This window comes from Pelophylax lessonae, assembly GCF_965119305.1.
Source record: "Pelophylax lessonae genome assembly, chromosome: 1".
NCBI classification, from domain to species: Eukaryota; Metazoa; Chordata; class Amphibia; order Anura; family Ranidae; genus Pelophylax; species Pelophylax lessonae.
In genome coordinates, this window is record NC_138768.1 from 87,622,199 (window position 1) to 87,636,539 (window position 14,341).

The window sequence follows — 14,341 nt, forward strand, 5'->3', positions numbered from 1 at the left end:
AGGCCCCCAGGGGATTGGAGTTCTTTTTTCGTTCATGCATCTGGTTCAATTTTAACTAAATACCAGTTTGAGTGAGTTTTTTAGCTTTGCATTAGTGAGTTGGGTTTGCAAGGTAATAGATTCACTTCCCATTCTTTTAGGATTGGGGCGGCGACGGAGGCCGCTAGAGCAGGATTAGATAAAACAGTGATTCAAAAAATGGGGAGGTGGAAGTCAGACTGCTACAAACTGTATGTTCGCCCCTAATTGTTTTTTGTTTCTGATTTTTCCTAGGTGGACAAAGAGTGGTTTGGCTTGTCGGCCATTCTTTTATTTTTTGGGCTCAACAAAGGGCGAAGCTGCGGGTATACACCGAGAATTTGGGCCTGGATCCTCAAGAATATCGGGTTTACTGGTGCGGTAGGAGAGGAATGGTTTGGGAAGATTTTCTGTTTGAAATTGCTAGGCTTTCCCAGTTTCTTCCCTCTCCAGATATATTGGTTGTACATCTGGGAGGGAACGACTTAGGACAAGTTAAGACCCTAGATTTGGTTTTCCAAATCAGGAATGATCTTTTCCAGTTTAGCTTGACATCCCCTCATACGGTAGTGGTCTTCTCGGAGATAGTGCAGAGGTTGAGGTGGTTTTCTTCGCCTTCTCTGCGCTTCTTTGAAAAGATAAGAAAGAGGATAAATAGGGCTTTGGTTAAGTTATTAGGTAGAATTGGGGTTTTGACTTATAGGCATACAGAGTTGGAGAATGGTTCAGATGGTTTGTATCGGTGTGATGGTGTGCATTTGTCCAATATAGGATTGGACATATTTAACAATGACTTGGGCTCGTGTATTGAAATGGCCGCGGTGGTGGGTGGTGACAGAAGAGGTTAGTGCTTCCCTCTTCTGTCGGTTGGGAATTTTGTTTTGAAGAAGAAATTGCTTTATTTATTAATGCAGCCTGAGCTTTGTCGCTGGGTTGTCTGGAGTTTTAATAAAATTTTATTCATTATTTATTGCTTAACCAGTAATAAACGGCCGCGGCCAATTTTAAAGCCAAGTCTGAAGTCTTTGTCTTCTTTTTATAAGTAGCATGTGGTTAAAAATTGTATTATAAGGTTAAGGTTATATAAAAAGATCCTGACTACTGTCCCATGAAAGAAAAAGGGGCATTTTATATGCCCCCCTTTTTCTCATGGGATAAGTGGCAGGTCATAATATTTTCAGTCAGGTTTAGGCGGGAAGATAGCAGGTAGAAGTTACCTCAGGTAACCTGCCTGGAGATATTATAATTAAGGGTGGAGTTTAGGCAGCTGTTTGTTGATAGGTCAATTAGGAGGAAAGTGGGAAGGTACCTCAGGAATTTTCTAGAATATCCTAGTAGGCTATATAAGAAGCTGGCATTACCTGAGGGGCTCATTCACCTCACAGCACTCAAGATTGAAGTTTCCCAACCCCCCCTCCCCTTATGTCGCGGCTGTTTATTATGTGGAGGGTCGCTCTTGCAGCTATGCAAGGGTGGACAAGTATGTTATTGAATATGGGAATTTTGTTTTGAAGAAGAAATTGCTTTATTTATTAATGCAGCCTGAGCTTTGTGGCTGGGTTGTCTGGAGTTTTAATAAAATTTTATTGATTATTTATTGCTTAACCAGTAATAAACGGCCGCGGCCATTTTTAAAGCCAAGTCTGAAGTCTTTGTCTTCTTTTTATAAGTAGCATGTGGTTAAAAATTTTATTATAAGGTTAAGGTTATATAAAAAGATCCTGACTACTGTCCCATGAAGAGAGAAGACCATATCCTAATTGGGTCTGATCCACTTCAATCAAGGTTCAAGCAAAGAATTGTCAAAATTTGGGGAACGAAAAGCGCGAGACCCGTGGATGCCACACTTTCAGGGGTTCAAAACTTTGTTCTGTAGTGTAGCTTCTATCTTAGCGTGTATCATGGTTGTGTAATATGGTTTTTGGTTTCAACTAGGCAAATAGAGGGTTTTTTCCAGCCTTTAACGATCATAAAGGCCGTAGTTATGTGCAGCAATAATTGTAGAGTAAGATAGAGTAAGCTCCTCTAGATGTTTATTAGTAAAGCAGTGAGGGAATCATGAAATCAAACATTTGTTTTTTTACCGTTTATAAATTTAAGAGATAGATAAATCTTAGGGCCCATGCACATGTACGCTTTGAGGTAACGTGTGGTAAAAAGTTGGTTTTATCACATTTTAAGATATTGACTTAAAAAATGATAAGGGTTCCTCGCAACATTATCTCTAATCCCGTTCTGGTGTTCTCCTCCTAACTATAGCATCAAGTAGCTAAATATACCATAGAAAAATAGATTTTTTACTGATTACCCCAAACACATCTCAAGTAAGCACATTCCACTTAGGCCCCTTTCACGCTTATGCGACCTAAAAGTTGTCGCAGTTTTGTTGTGGCGATTTTACAGCGATTTTGACTGGACTTGAAGCAATAGATCTTTGGACCTATAAATGTATTAACCACTTGCCGACCGCCGCACGACTATTTACGTCGGCAGTCAGGCCCTCACTGGCAGAGCGACGTAGTACAACGTCGCTAGCCTGTGAGGGTCTAGGGAGCGAACGCGCGCCCCCGGAGGCGCGCTCCTGCTCCCACGCGGTCACGGACCCCCCTGCACGTGTGACCGGTGGACCCGGGTCCGCCGGTCACTCGGCGATCGTCGGTGCAGAGGGAGAAAGGCAGGCGGCTGATGTAAACAAGCCGCCTGTCATTCTCCCCTGTGTAGGAATAGTGATCATACGGTTCTACTATGTAGGACCGTTGATCACTGTTCCTACACCTCAAGCCACAGCCAGTCAGTTAGAATCACGCCCCTAGGGACACACATAACCCCTCCCTCTCAAAAAAAAGTTAACCCCTTCACTGCCAGTGTAATTTTACAGTAACAGTGCATATGTATAGCACTGATTACTGTAGTAATGTCACTGGTAACCCCAAAAGTGTTAAAAATGTCAGTCAAGAGTCCGATCTGTCCGCCCCAATGAAGCAGTACCGCAAAACAAATCGCAGATCGCCGCCATTACACGTTAAAAAAAAACAACAAAAATGACAAAAATCTTTCCCTTTGTTAGTAAATGCGATAACTTTTGCGCAAACCAATCAAAATACGCTTTTTGTGATTTTTTTTTTTACCAAACATAGGTAGCATAAATCAAATTGGCCGAAAATGTTAAAAAATTTTGATTTTTACATTTTTTTTGGGGGGAAATGTGAAAAATATTGTTATTTTTGCTAAATTGACGCTCTTTTTTTGTTTATAGCTCATGATCAAAAAATCGCACAGGTGACCACCAAAAGAAAGCTCTGTTTTGTGGGGAAAAAAGGACGTCAAATTTGTTTAGGTACAGCATTGCACGACCGCACAATTGTCCGTTAATCACGCAGTGCCGAATCGCAAAATAGGCCCTGGTCAGGAAGGGGGTAAAATCTTCCGGGGCTCAAGTGGGTTAATTGTCCCAAAGTAGTGCAGGGACTACTTCGAAGTCGTTGTGACTTGAAGTCGCACAGGTATGAACAGTTCTCATTAAAAATCATGGAGTAGGACTTATCATGTGACTTTGCAGTCCCAAATCGCAGGACAAGTTGCACAAGTGTGAAAGGGGCCTTACATGTGTAAAAAAAAGCTTAACATCTGTCATTAGTCGACACGTTTTGTGGATTTACTGCTTCTTTAGGATTGAACATTGCTTGACATAACATCAATACATCTACAAAGATGAACAAAGTTTAAAAATGATATGTAGCACACATAAACAGCAAATTCCTCAATGTATTACTGTATCAGTCCAATATATACATAATCTCCACAGGGGAGTACAAAAAATGAAAAATAAAACAAAAAAGAGAATGTGGTTGTCTGATAGGAAGAAGTGGAAAAAAAAGGAGAAGAAAAAACATACATATAACACCTACCTATACATACATATATATACTGGACATGACCAACATACTGTATATCAAGAAGAAAATGTCCACACTGTCCCAGATCACGGGGAGACAATTAGGAGACCACAAGAGAGAAGAAACAGAAGGCAGATCGCCGTAAGAATATAATTATATAATAGTAGATTTCCAAAACTCAAAATATCCACAAACCCAAGAAGTAAAAATAAAAGTATCAATGTAAAGCACAACACATTACAGTAATCGGGCACTGCAGCACCATTCCGTTTGTTCCGGTAGGGGGCAAAGCAGCCACCCAGTATTATATAGAAAAAAGAAAAAGGGTATTTTTCTATGTTTAGGTATGGGAGATTTGTCTGAAGCTGAATTAATTTTACAATAATTTACATAAAAAGAGAGTATGCTTTTGTGTTACAACATAAAACAAGCTAATTTGTTCATTGTGTTTATGTGAAAGGCACACATTTATCGCTGTGTTTCTGCTTATTAATGTGCAGAGTGTGCCGCATTACAGAATATGATAAAAGGGCTGCAGGAGACAATGGAAGCACATTATAACATGAAAGGTAAGCCATGTACCAATCTTTATTTATGTGTTAAAGCGGTGTTCCAGCCTCACCCCCTCCCCCTCCAAAAATTAACATTAGGACATCTGGAGTCTAGCGATGTCGGCACCGCAGCTGATGTTTCCATTGGCTGTTGGGTGCTGCCGCTGCCATTGCCGGTGAGGGAACCCGGTGGAGAAGCCTTGCAGCTTCACGGGCGGGTCCCTGCGCATTTGAATCGGCTCAGCGGCCGGGGAAGGAGGAGGGGACCAAACTTTCGAGCGGCTGCGCCGCGGCGCTGTCTCCCGGAAGTGGGGAAGGGTACCTGTCAAAAACAGGTACCCGTTCCCCCCTCCCCCCTGAAAGGTGCCAATGTGCCTGTGAAACACTTAGCAGCCCTGAGCAATCAAACCCTGCTCCACTGTTTACAGGGGAACCAAACTAAATCTCCAGACAGCCTACTCTAAGCTAGGAAGGTGCTACACAATATACAGTGGGTACGGAAAGTATTCAGACCCCCTTAAAAGGGGGCTTCTACTAAATACTGAGCAAAGGGTCTGAATACTTAGGACCATGTGATATTTCAGTTTTTCTTTTTTTTCTTTTCTGTGTTTTTCTGTCAGTATGGGGTGCTATGTGTACATTCATGAGGAAGAAGAATGAACCTAAATGATTTTAGCAAATGGCTGCAATATAACAAAGAGTGAAAAATTTAAGCGGGTCTGAATACTTTCCGTACCCACTGTATTATATGCATGGATAATTTACTGTTACAATGGTGGGGGGTTTAATACTACTTTAATTTTCAAGTGAGCTTAAAGTGAACTTTTCACGTAATTAAACCATCAATAGCATCAAAAGGCCATGGGGACTCTGCCTGTAAGTATGCTTATAACTCCTCCAATTGATTTCTGGGAGCCCAGGAAGCCCCTGATGACAAGGCCCACTCTATTTATAGGGACTTCTGACTTACTGGGCAGTAAGCCCCACCCTCTTTAGATCTAAACCAGACTGCCTTACTATTCAACAGACTAACAAAGAACCTCTACTAGTTACTAGAAGCAGGGTCCAGGTGCATTCTATAAACAGACAAGGGGTCTCGGAGAGAAAAAACGATGGCAGTAGACAAACTTTCTTGGGGGGAAGGTGGTAATTTGCATCTCTATCATAGCAGAATATAGAATCCAAAATGCATTCAGTGCCCGCAGACGTGTCCGCCAGTAGTGTTACAGCTGTACCTGCAACTTGAAAAATGCAATCAGATCTTGTTTCTGCCCACATTTAAAGTGGAACTAAACCCTGCTATCCTTTACAACCCAGGAAGCCTTTGTTTGATCTGCTGTTGCCATGATGCTGTGACAGTTATCGTTAACAGCATGCAACTGCTTTGAGAAACAGTTAAACCCTTGGGTTTAGTTCTGCCTTAAAGCGGAGTTCCACCCTGGATTTTTTTTTTTTTTTTTTTAAATACCCCTGGGACAGTCAGGGCTAGTGCATTCCACAATGGCTAGCCTCTGATCTGTCCCGGGTTGCACTTACCTGTTAGGACAAATACTTACCTTGAAAAAGTCTTGTCCAGGCTGCCATCTCAGGTGTGGGCAGCTTGAAGCCAGCGCGATCCTCTTCGGCGTCCTCTTCCTTCTTGTTCGGTCCCACGATGCCCTGCGCCGGCCCCGCTGTCACTTCCGGGCGCCCGCGTCATCCCTCCACAGCTTCTGGGCATGCCCAGAAGCTGTTTAGAAGGGAATGATGCGCGCGCCCCGGAACTGACGTCGGGGCCAGTGCAGGCCCAATGATTCCTGGGAGCGATGACGTTCAGCTCCCAGGAATCATTGCAAAGCCAGGAAGTGACGACGGGCCGCGGCTGAGGAAGGAGGAAGAAGGAAGTAAGGTAAGTATATTTTCTTCTCTACGAGGTAAGTAAAAAAAAAAAAAAAAAATGCGATTATTCATTTGTTTTTCAGGTGACCCGGAGCGAGAAGATGGAGGTAAGTATAAAATTAGGGTGGAACTCCACTTTAAGTGGACCTAGCATTATATTTAAATTTTTTGTTCTAACAAAAATTTTTTTAAGGGTAAAGAAATGGTTTACAACATTGTCATGTAAACAATAGTACAGTGGTCGAAATAGAAACACCAGAATGTAAAGGGTGTAGCACAATTTCAGTGATAGACCCTACCGTCCAGAGGGAACCAGTAGCCATATTATATAGGGAACAAGCCCAATGATAACCCAAAAGGGACGCAGCAATAAAAAAATTTCACAGGACTAAATCTCTCCCCACTCAATTCAAGACTAAGGGAAAAAGCTGAAGTGGTTGTAAACCTCAGACATGAAATACAGTCAGGTCCATAGATATTGGGACATTGACACAATTTTAATCTTTCTGGCTCTATACACCACCACAATGGATTTGAAATTAAACAAACTTTTCAGCTTTAATTTGAGGGTATTTACATCCAAATCAGGTGAATGGAATAGGAATTACAACAGTTTGTATATGTGCCTCCCACTTTTTAAGGGACCAAAAGTAATGGGACAGATTAACATCATAAATCAAACTTTTACTTTTTAATACTTGGTTGCAAATCCTTTGCAGTCAATTACAGCCTGACGTCTGGAACACATAGACATCACCAGATGCTGGGTTTCATCCCTGGTGATCTCTGCCAGGCCTCTATTGCAACTGTCTTCAGTTCCTGCTTGTTCTTGGGGCATTTTCCCTTCTGTTTTGTCTTCAGCAAGTGAAATGCATGCTCAGTCGGATTCAGGTCAGGTGATTGACTTGGCCATTGCATAACCTTCCACTTCTTTCCTTCAAAAAACTCTTTGGTTGCTTTCGCAGTATGCTTCGGGTCATTGTCCATCTGCACTGTGAAGCGCCGTCCAATGAGTTCTGAAGCATTTGGCTGAATATGAGCAGATAATATTGCCGGAACACTTCAGAACTCATCCTGCTGCTTTTGTCAGCAGTCACATCATCAATAAATACAAGAGAACCAGTTCCATGTTGTTTGGCAAACTCTAATCTGGCCTTCCTGTTTTTGAGGCTCACCAATGGTTTACATCTTGTGGTGAACCCTCTGTATTCACTCTGGTGAAGTCTTCTCTTGATTGTTGACTTTGACACACATACACCTACCTCCTGGAGAGTGTTCTTGATCTGGCCAACTGTTGTGAAGGGTGTTTTCTTCACCAGGGAGTTGTTTTCCTTCCGGGTCTTTTGGTGTTGCTGAGCTCACCAGTGCGTTCTTTCTTTTTAAGGATGTTCTAAACAGTTGATTTGGCCACACCTAATGTTTTTGCTATCTCTCTGATGGGTTTGTTTTGTTTTTTCAGCCTAATGATGGCTTGCGTCATTAATAGTGACAGCTCTTTGGATCTCATATTGAGAGTTGACAGCAACAGATTCCAAACGCAAATAGCACACTTGAAATGAACTCTGGACCTTTTATCTGCTCCTTGTAAATGGGATAATGAGGGAATAACACACACCTGGCCATGGAACAGCCGTGCAGCCAATTGTCCCATTACTTTTGGTCCCTTAAAAAGTGGGAGGCACATATACACGTACAAACTGTTGTAATTCCTACACCGTTCACCTGATTTTGATGTAAATACCCTCAAATTGAAGCTGAAAGTCTGCAGTTAAAGCACATCTTGTTTGTTAAATTTCAAATCCATTGTGGTTTTGTATAGAGCCAAAAAAGATTATAATTGTGTCGATGTCCCAATATTTATGGACCTGACTGTATGAGCAAAGCATATCCTTCTATAGTGTGTACTTGCCTCAATTAAGAGCACTAAGTGTAATTTCTGTCTGCTGCTACATTCCTCCACAATCAGCATAAATCACTTCTAACAAGATCGACTGACACAGAGAGAAAAATGGTGACAGGGTAGGGACCTCAAGATGATTGACTGCTTCAGCTCTGTTCCTGTGTTCTGTGTTGTTGTCCCTTCCTTCCAATCAGCTCTCAGAGCTCTCCTCGCTGAGATCTGCAGAGTATAATATTAGCTCTCCGCCCCCCTTTTTTTTCTGGCAGCTCAGACAAGTTTATAAATTCAGAAACTTTGAAAGGATGTAGAAAAGAGACAATGCAGATAAACAGGTACAACTTATGTAGGAGAATTAGTTTCCTCTCTTTGTATCACCTGAGGCCAGACACTTTACTGAGTATATGTAAGGGTTTACAACCACTTTAGCTTAAAGCTCAAATTTAAGTAATGTTTGCTCAGTGTGCAATAAAGATGATTGCCATGCTTGTACTGTATAGACCAGTTTGCTAAGGGAATGTGTGCTATCCTGCTAAATGTTCTGTTTTTTTTTTTTGTTTTTTTTTAAATGAACATTTATAGACATTTGCAGCTTGTATAAGCAGTGCGTTGCCTTTTTTTTTAATCAGCACAAAATGCCAGCAGAATAAACTTGTTATCCATGGCCAATACTCTAATTGATTGCATTTGCTGGGATGTAGTAACTGTTTTTGTTTAAATTGGCTTTGAATCATTAAACACTTCTGTGTATGTTTAGATGAAAACTGCAATCTGAAGAAGACTATAAATGACTTAGAGGAGAAGCTGCAATGCATCACACAGGTAAGACTGATGAAAAAGTTTGTAGCTTGTGCAGTTTTTCCAGGATCAGTTTTGGTTAGGGTCTTTTTACGGACAGCGTCCTATTCATGGATGGTCCCAGTGTGGAGGGCCATCAGGAACTGAACTTTGTGCTCAAGTTTTCTTGAACCCTGATAAGCATCCAAAAACCACTGCCAAGAGCCGCTGTGTGAACATGCTTTAGCTCTAAACCCTAACCTTTTTTACATCTGTAGCACTACCCCTGTGAGGGTTGCTTGTTGATGGCTGTTCCTCAGCACTCCTATGACCCTCTGAACCGTCCAGCGCACCTGACACTCTAGGTTCTGACATTGCAAATATACCTTTAAGAACACACTGACACAACATAAATTAGTTTTCTTCTTTTACTTAGTGAAAGACAGATATAATTATGTCAGTCAGCTGAATCCCACCTTAACCAGCAGGATTCAGCAGGACTGATGCAAAACAACAAGAACAATGAGTTGCAATATCAAAGAACAATGTTGAAACAACACTCTATGATATAGAATGGTAACTGATGATCTCTATAATAATGCTGCAATACTCAGATTTAAGAAGAACTCTGGACTCTTTCCATACTGTTAATGTCCTAACTAGCAATACTTCAACAAAATAGAGCGTGTCCCCTTTAAGAAGTAGTATCCCAAAAAAACAATTCAGCCAAGCGTTCACTCCAAAGGGGATGACCGGCTTGCTGCATCAATGCCCCTCCTTTAGCAAGGCCTTGCTATATTTTCACCGGCAGTTGGAGCTCTTAAAGACTTTCCAGGATGATTATAAAATAGCAGGAGGATCAGTTGTTAATTCGTAATCCCATAAGAAGTGATGTATATTGCTGTGTCTGCAGTCAGTGTGTAGATGAAAAGGTTATACTTGCGGTCAGAACCCGACACAGGCACCCTATCCCTCGGATGTCTGTCCGTGAAGGCCCTGTAAGATAGGCGATGTGCTCTCTCACGCTCCGGCGTCTGGGAACAGGCCATGCTCTGCCTTCTCAGGATGTCTGGCCGACCTCCACCCTCTTCCTCTTCAGCTATATTGTGACAGCATCCACAACATAGCTATCAGCATCCGCTCTGTTAAGGCTGGGTTCCACAAGCAGGTCAGGCCTCATGCACTAGGCCGCAGCTACAGCCAGTCCTTCACACACAGCAGGCAGATGTGCACTCGCTGGGTCCCAGAAGCAAGAGAGCGTTCATGCTGTGGAGCAGATAGGTTTATACCCTCTCCCATGGTCCTCCGCTCCCCCACTGCCCCTTGGGAAAATAGTCCCCCCAGCAATCCAGATAATGATCTGCTATCTGTTCAGAACTATATCTCCCACAATCCTGTTCTTCCACTTCCTGTGAGAGGCCGATCTCTTCTGAAAGCAGTCTTAAAGAGGCACAGAGACAACTCCAACAATAACGATACATATACATATAACTTTTGGTAGTCCGATCTCGGCTACACATCCTTTTTGCATCTCGGTTCTGCTGATCTCCTGTAGCCTCTTAGCATGGACTCCTGAGATGGCTTCATGTCCATAAGTTGAACATCATTGCTCTAGATGTGTGACAATGCAGGAGCACAATCTATAGACAGTTGTCACCCCCATAACAGGAAGTGCCTAATAAGGGGCCTTCATTGTAAGATTGCCAGATGTTCTTTTAATGAAATCTGAATGTTTACAAAAATTAAAAACAATTTTTGAACATCAGACATCAAATGTCCAGCCAGTAGCACAAGATGGCCATTGTGCCTGTTTGAAATCTCAAATTCAAGTGTAGCGTTACACCCGAAGGAGCCGCTGGTTAGTTTGGGTCCTCTGCTCCTGTTCTAGCCTTGTGTGAGACTCCCAACTCTCTGGAAAATAGTAGAATGTATTGGGAATTTAAAGCCAACCAACATTCAGCATAATAACGAAAAACAACCTGATCCACAGAGCTACTTGAGATTTTTAAATTCTAACATATGCGGGGACCACAACAGAATAGACTGTAGCTCTCTTCATATGTTAAGCAGCAACAAATGACACTAAAAAAATATCAAGCAGTGTAAATGTTACACATATGCTGAAAGTATGGTCAATAATTCCAATGTGCGAAGGGATCAGACCGGGTGAAACCAGAATTATTTTTATTGAAAACGTTTCTGCAATGATAAGGACATGAGGTATGACTTTTTATTCTGAGGGACACAGCAACTGTTATTCTGTTTATACATACTATTACATAACTATATATATATAACAATATTCTCATATACAGGAATAACGTCCTCATAGAAAAAAATAACCAATTAAACATGTGCTGATATGTTGTTACTCCTTCTGCATCACAGTGGTCTCATAATACAATCTAATATGAGATATAAAAACATAACACTATAATACCCACATTCCTGGTACACTGTAGTCATGTGAGGCGACAGTGTGACCCACTAACATTTGTGCAGTATGTTATTCAATCACATAGTAGTGACAGGAGCCTTTACTGATCACAGGGATGTAAATTAAATCAATTTTGCCCTGTTTATAGCCCTAAATATACTCCTTCTTACCTGCAATGATAAGGACATGAGGTATGACTTTTTATTCTGAGGGACACAGCAACTGCTATTCTGTTCCCCCAGGAACAAAAGGTCTAACTTTTAGTTCCTCCCATGCCTTGCTTGCAGTTGAACTTTGTGCTGCCATCTACTGGTGGTTTCATAGAAATGCCATAAAACGGAAATGTGTTTTTTTTTATGGGGTACCTGACATCCCTTACATAAAGACTGCGTCAGTTGAGAGCTCTCATGAGGAGGTGCTGAGTTTAGGCCTGTGGTTGTGGATTTAAGGCCAAATACAAATCTGTTCCCTGGATAAAGTCATCTGAATACAGTCCTTAGTGTAAATCTTCTGCCAGTTATGTTGTTGTCCTTGAAGACGTTGGCGTGTGGGAATTGCGTATTTCAATTATGTGGGTAGTTGCAGTACTGCACCCAGTGAGTTGAGCTGAATATTATAGAAGGTTCTGTAAAGTAGACCTTCAGTAGATGGATGAAAAGGACAAGTAAATGGGCCTCGTGGGTCTATTTCAGCAGCAGCAAAACACTAGAGCAATAGTGTGTGGTAGTTTAAACCTGCAAGCTTCTTGCCAGTGAGTATTTCAGCTTCACTGTGGGTCTGAGACCCTCTCATCGCTCTCTCTCTGGAAATCTCTTACAGCAAATGGACGAGGCGTTGGAGGGGCCCCCTTTGATGATCTTTAACTGTGTGGTGGGAAAGATGATAAGTACCATGGCAATGGTATACCTATGTTGCAGGCCTGGGCAGCAGCAACTTGGGTTAGAGGCTAAAGATTTAGACAGACACTGGAGCAGCCGACAGCGCTGATAAAACCTAGTTCAGTCTAGCAGTTTAGGTAAGGATAAAACAGCATCCAACTTGCACTGGACATGCCGGCTCCTTGCCTACCCAGTGAGTCATGAACAGCACCTCTTCCTCTACAGCATCTCTCTGGTTGGCGCTCTCTTCAACACCTCACTTCTTATTTTCTGGGCTTTTTACTTTATACCCCACCCCCTCCCCATCTGCTCCTCCTGCTCTCGGGTATCCCTGGGTATGGTAGTTTGTTTCCCAGCAAGGTCATTTCCAACAACAAGCACACCCGCTGCTGCCATCTTGTGGATAAAAAGAAGTCCTGCATAGTCCAGACACATTAAAAGTGAAGTTGGGTTTTTTTCTTTTTCAAAAATCATACTTATCCTGTACCTAGGTGGATGCTGCATCTGTCCCCCACTGTTTCGGTACTAAGAACCGAGCAATCAAACACCACCGATCGCTCAGTTCTCAGAGCTCCGTAAGCAGAGGGCTGGTGACTGTCAGTCACCACTATCTGCTCTGCTCCCCCTCTGCCCCCTGTTCTCACTGGAGCACTGGGCTGTGGGGGGGGGGGGGGTGGCTGGCTCAGGATTTTATTGGCTCGCTAAGAGGCTGAGCTGGGTGCTGGTCCAGGCACGTGGCCGGATCCTGACATTGTCCCAATCTTGCCTGAGCCATGGACTGGCTCAGTGACATCACCCTAAGTCCATTGTCTTCTGAAAAGGGTCACAGGAGTGCAGAACAAATGAGCTTTGGCTGCACTTCTCCTTTAAATCCAGTTACACAAGTATTCACACTGTTTGGGGTTTAGTAAGAGAAAAGTCAGTATCACGTCAGTGCTGGTTTCTGCTGTCCAACCCATCAATACTCTTCCATAGAATAAGGCTGTCCACAGACAAACAGCATCCAGCAAGTCACACCCCTGCTCTCTCTTCCCAGCAATTTGATTGGCAGCAGCAGAAGCCTATCACCCCACTGTCCTCAGTACCCCCTCTATAACCAGGAAGTTAGAGGAATGGTGAAGATCATTCTGAAACTGCTACTAAACAAATTGCCTACTATAATGTATAAACTCCTTCTCTTTTGATTTACTTTTCAATCAACAAAGATTGATTTTTTTGTCTCTCACATTGGCCATTGGTGGGGGTGCATGAGCACCCCCCATTTCTAGTTCTTTCAGTATCATTCTAAAACTGGAGGTGGCAACAAATTTTCGGATGGGAGCATTAAGAACCATTTAAAATATTGTTCAATCCCTAACTTCAAAATTAGCTGTCACTTTGAATACTAGCATCCTTTGAAGAATTCCTTTTTAGCCAATAAAAACCAACCCATGTAAATGTTTATTTTACAGGCTCCTGTTTGAAGGACTTTCAAGTAGAGACTTCCATTGTCTGAACTTCAATAGCCTTGCACATGTTGCTAGATTTTTTCTAAACAAAAAAAAAAAACCTGACAACTCAGAAAGAACAGCTGTACAAACAATCCGATGTTAGTACAACGATCTCCCCGGCTGTGCTGTTGTGTTCTGACAGGGGGATTCTCCCCCTGCCAGAACACTCTGGTCAGCGCTCTCAGCCATTGGCTAAGAGCGCTGATCGCGAGCCAGTCGACCTTTTTCAGTCATGACCCATTCGGCCGTTTTCTGTCAGACCGGCTGCCGTACACACAGGCCCGTGTGTACTAGGCTTTAGAGGAGGAGTTTAAGAGGGCTTTTATTCTGACCCATACATTATCTATGTCTACTATCTTCCAAAAAATACAAAGCTTTGAAATATTGTTTATACAAATAAAAGCATCCATAAGGCTGCATTCACATGTCATCGTATGGATCGCAGGCATAATCGCCGCAATTCCGCCCGCGATCCGAAAATCGTTGCAAATCACGGGACGCCTGTGCGTTGCCCAAGAT

The 14,341-nt window shown here is 42.5% G+C and overlaps 1 protein-coding gene across 1 annotated transcript in view; it reads left to right on the forward strand.

The window, feature by feature from the left end:
• The window catches only part of CCDC152 (coiled-coil domain containing 152), a gene marked incomplete at its 5' end in the record, with an annotated part of 109,499 nt that overhangs the window by 18,242 nt on the left and 76,916 nt on the right, over positions 1 to 14,341 (forward strand). The window contains 2 exons of the mRNA XM_082242890.1: positions 4,415 to 4,483; positions 8,998 to 9,062. Coding sequence (XP_082099016.1) covers positions 4,415 to 4,483; positions 8,998 to 9,062 — 134 coding nt within the window. The remainder of the gene's footprint in view (positions 1 to 4,414; positions 4,484 to 8,997; positions 9,063 to 14,341) is intronic.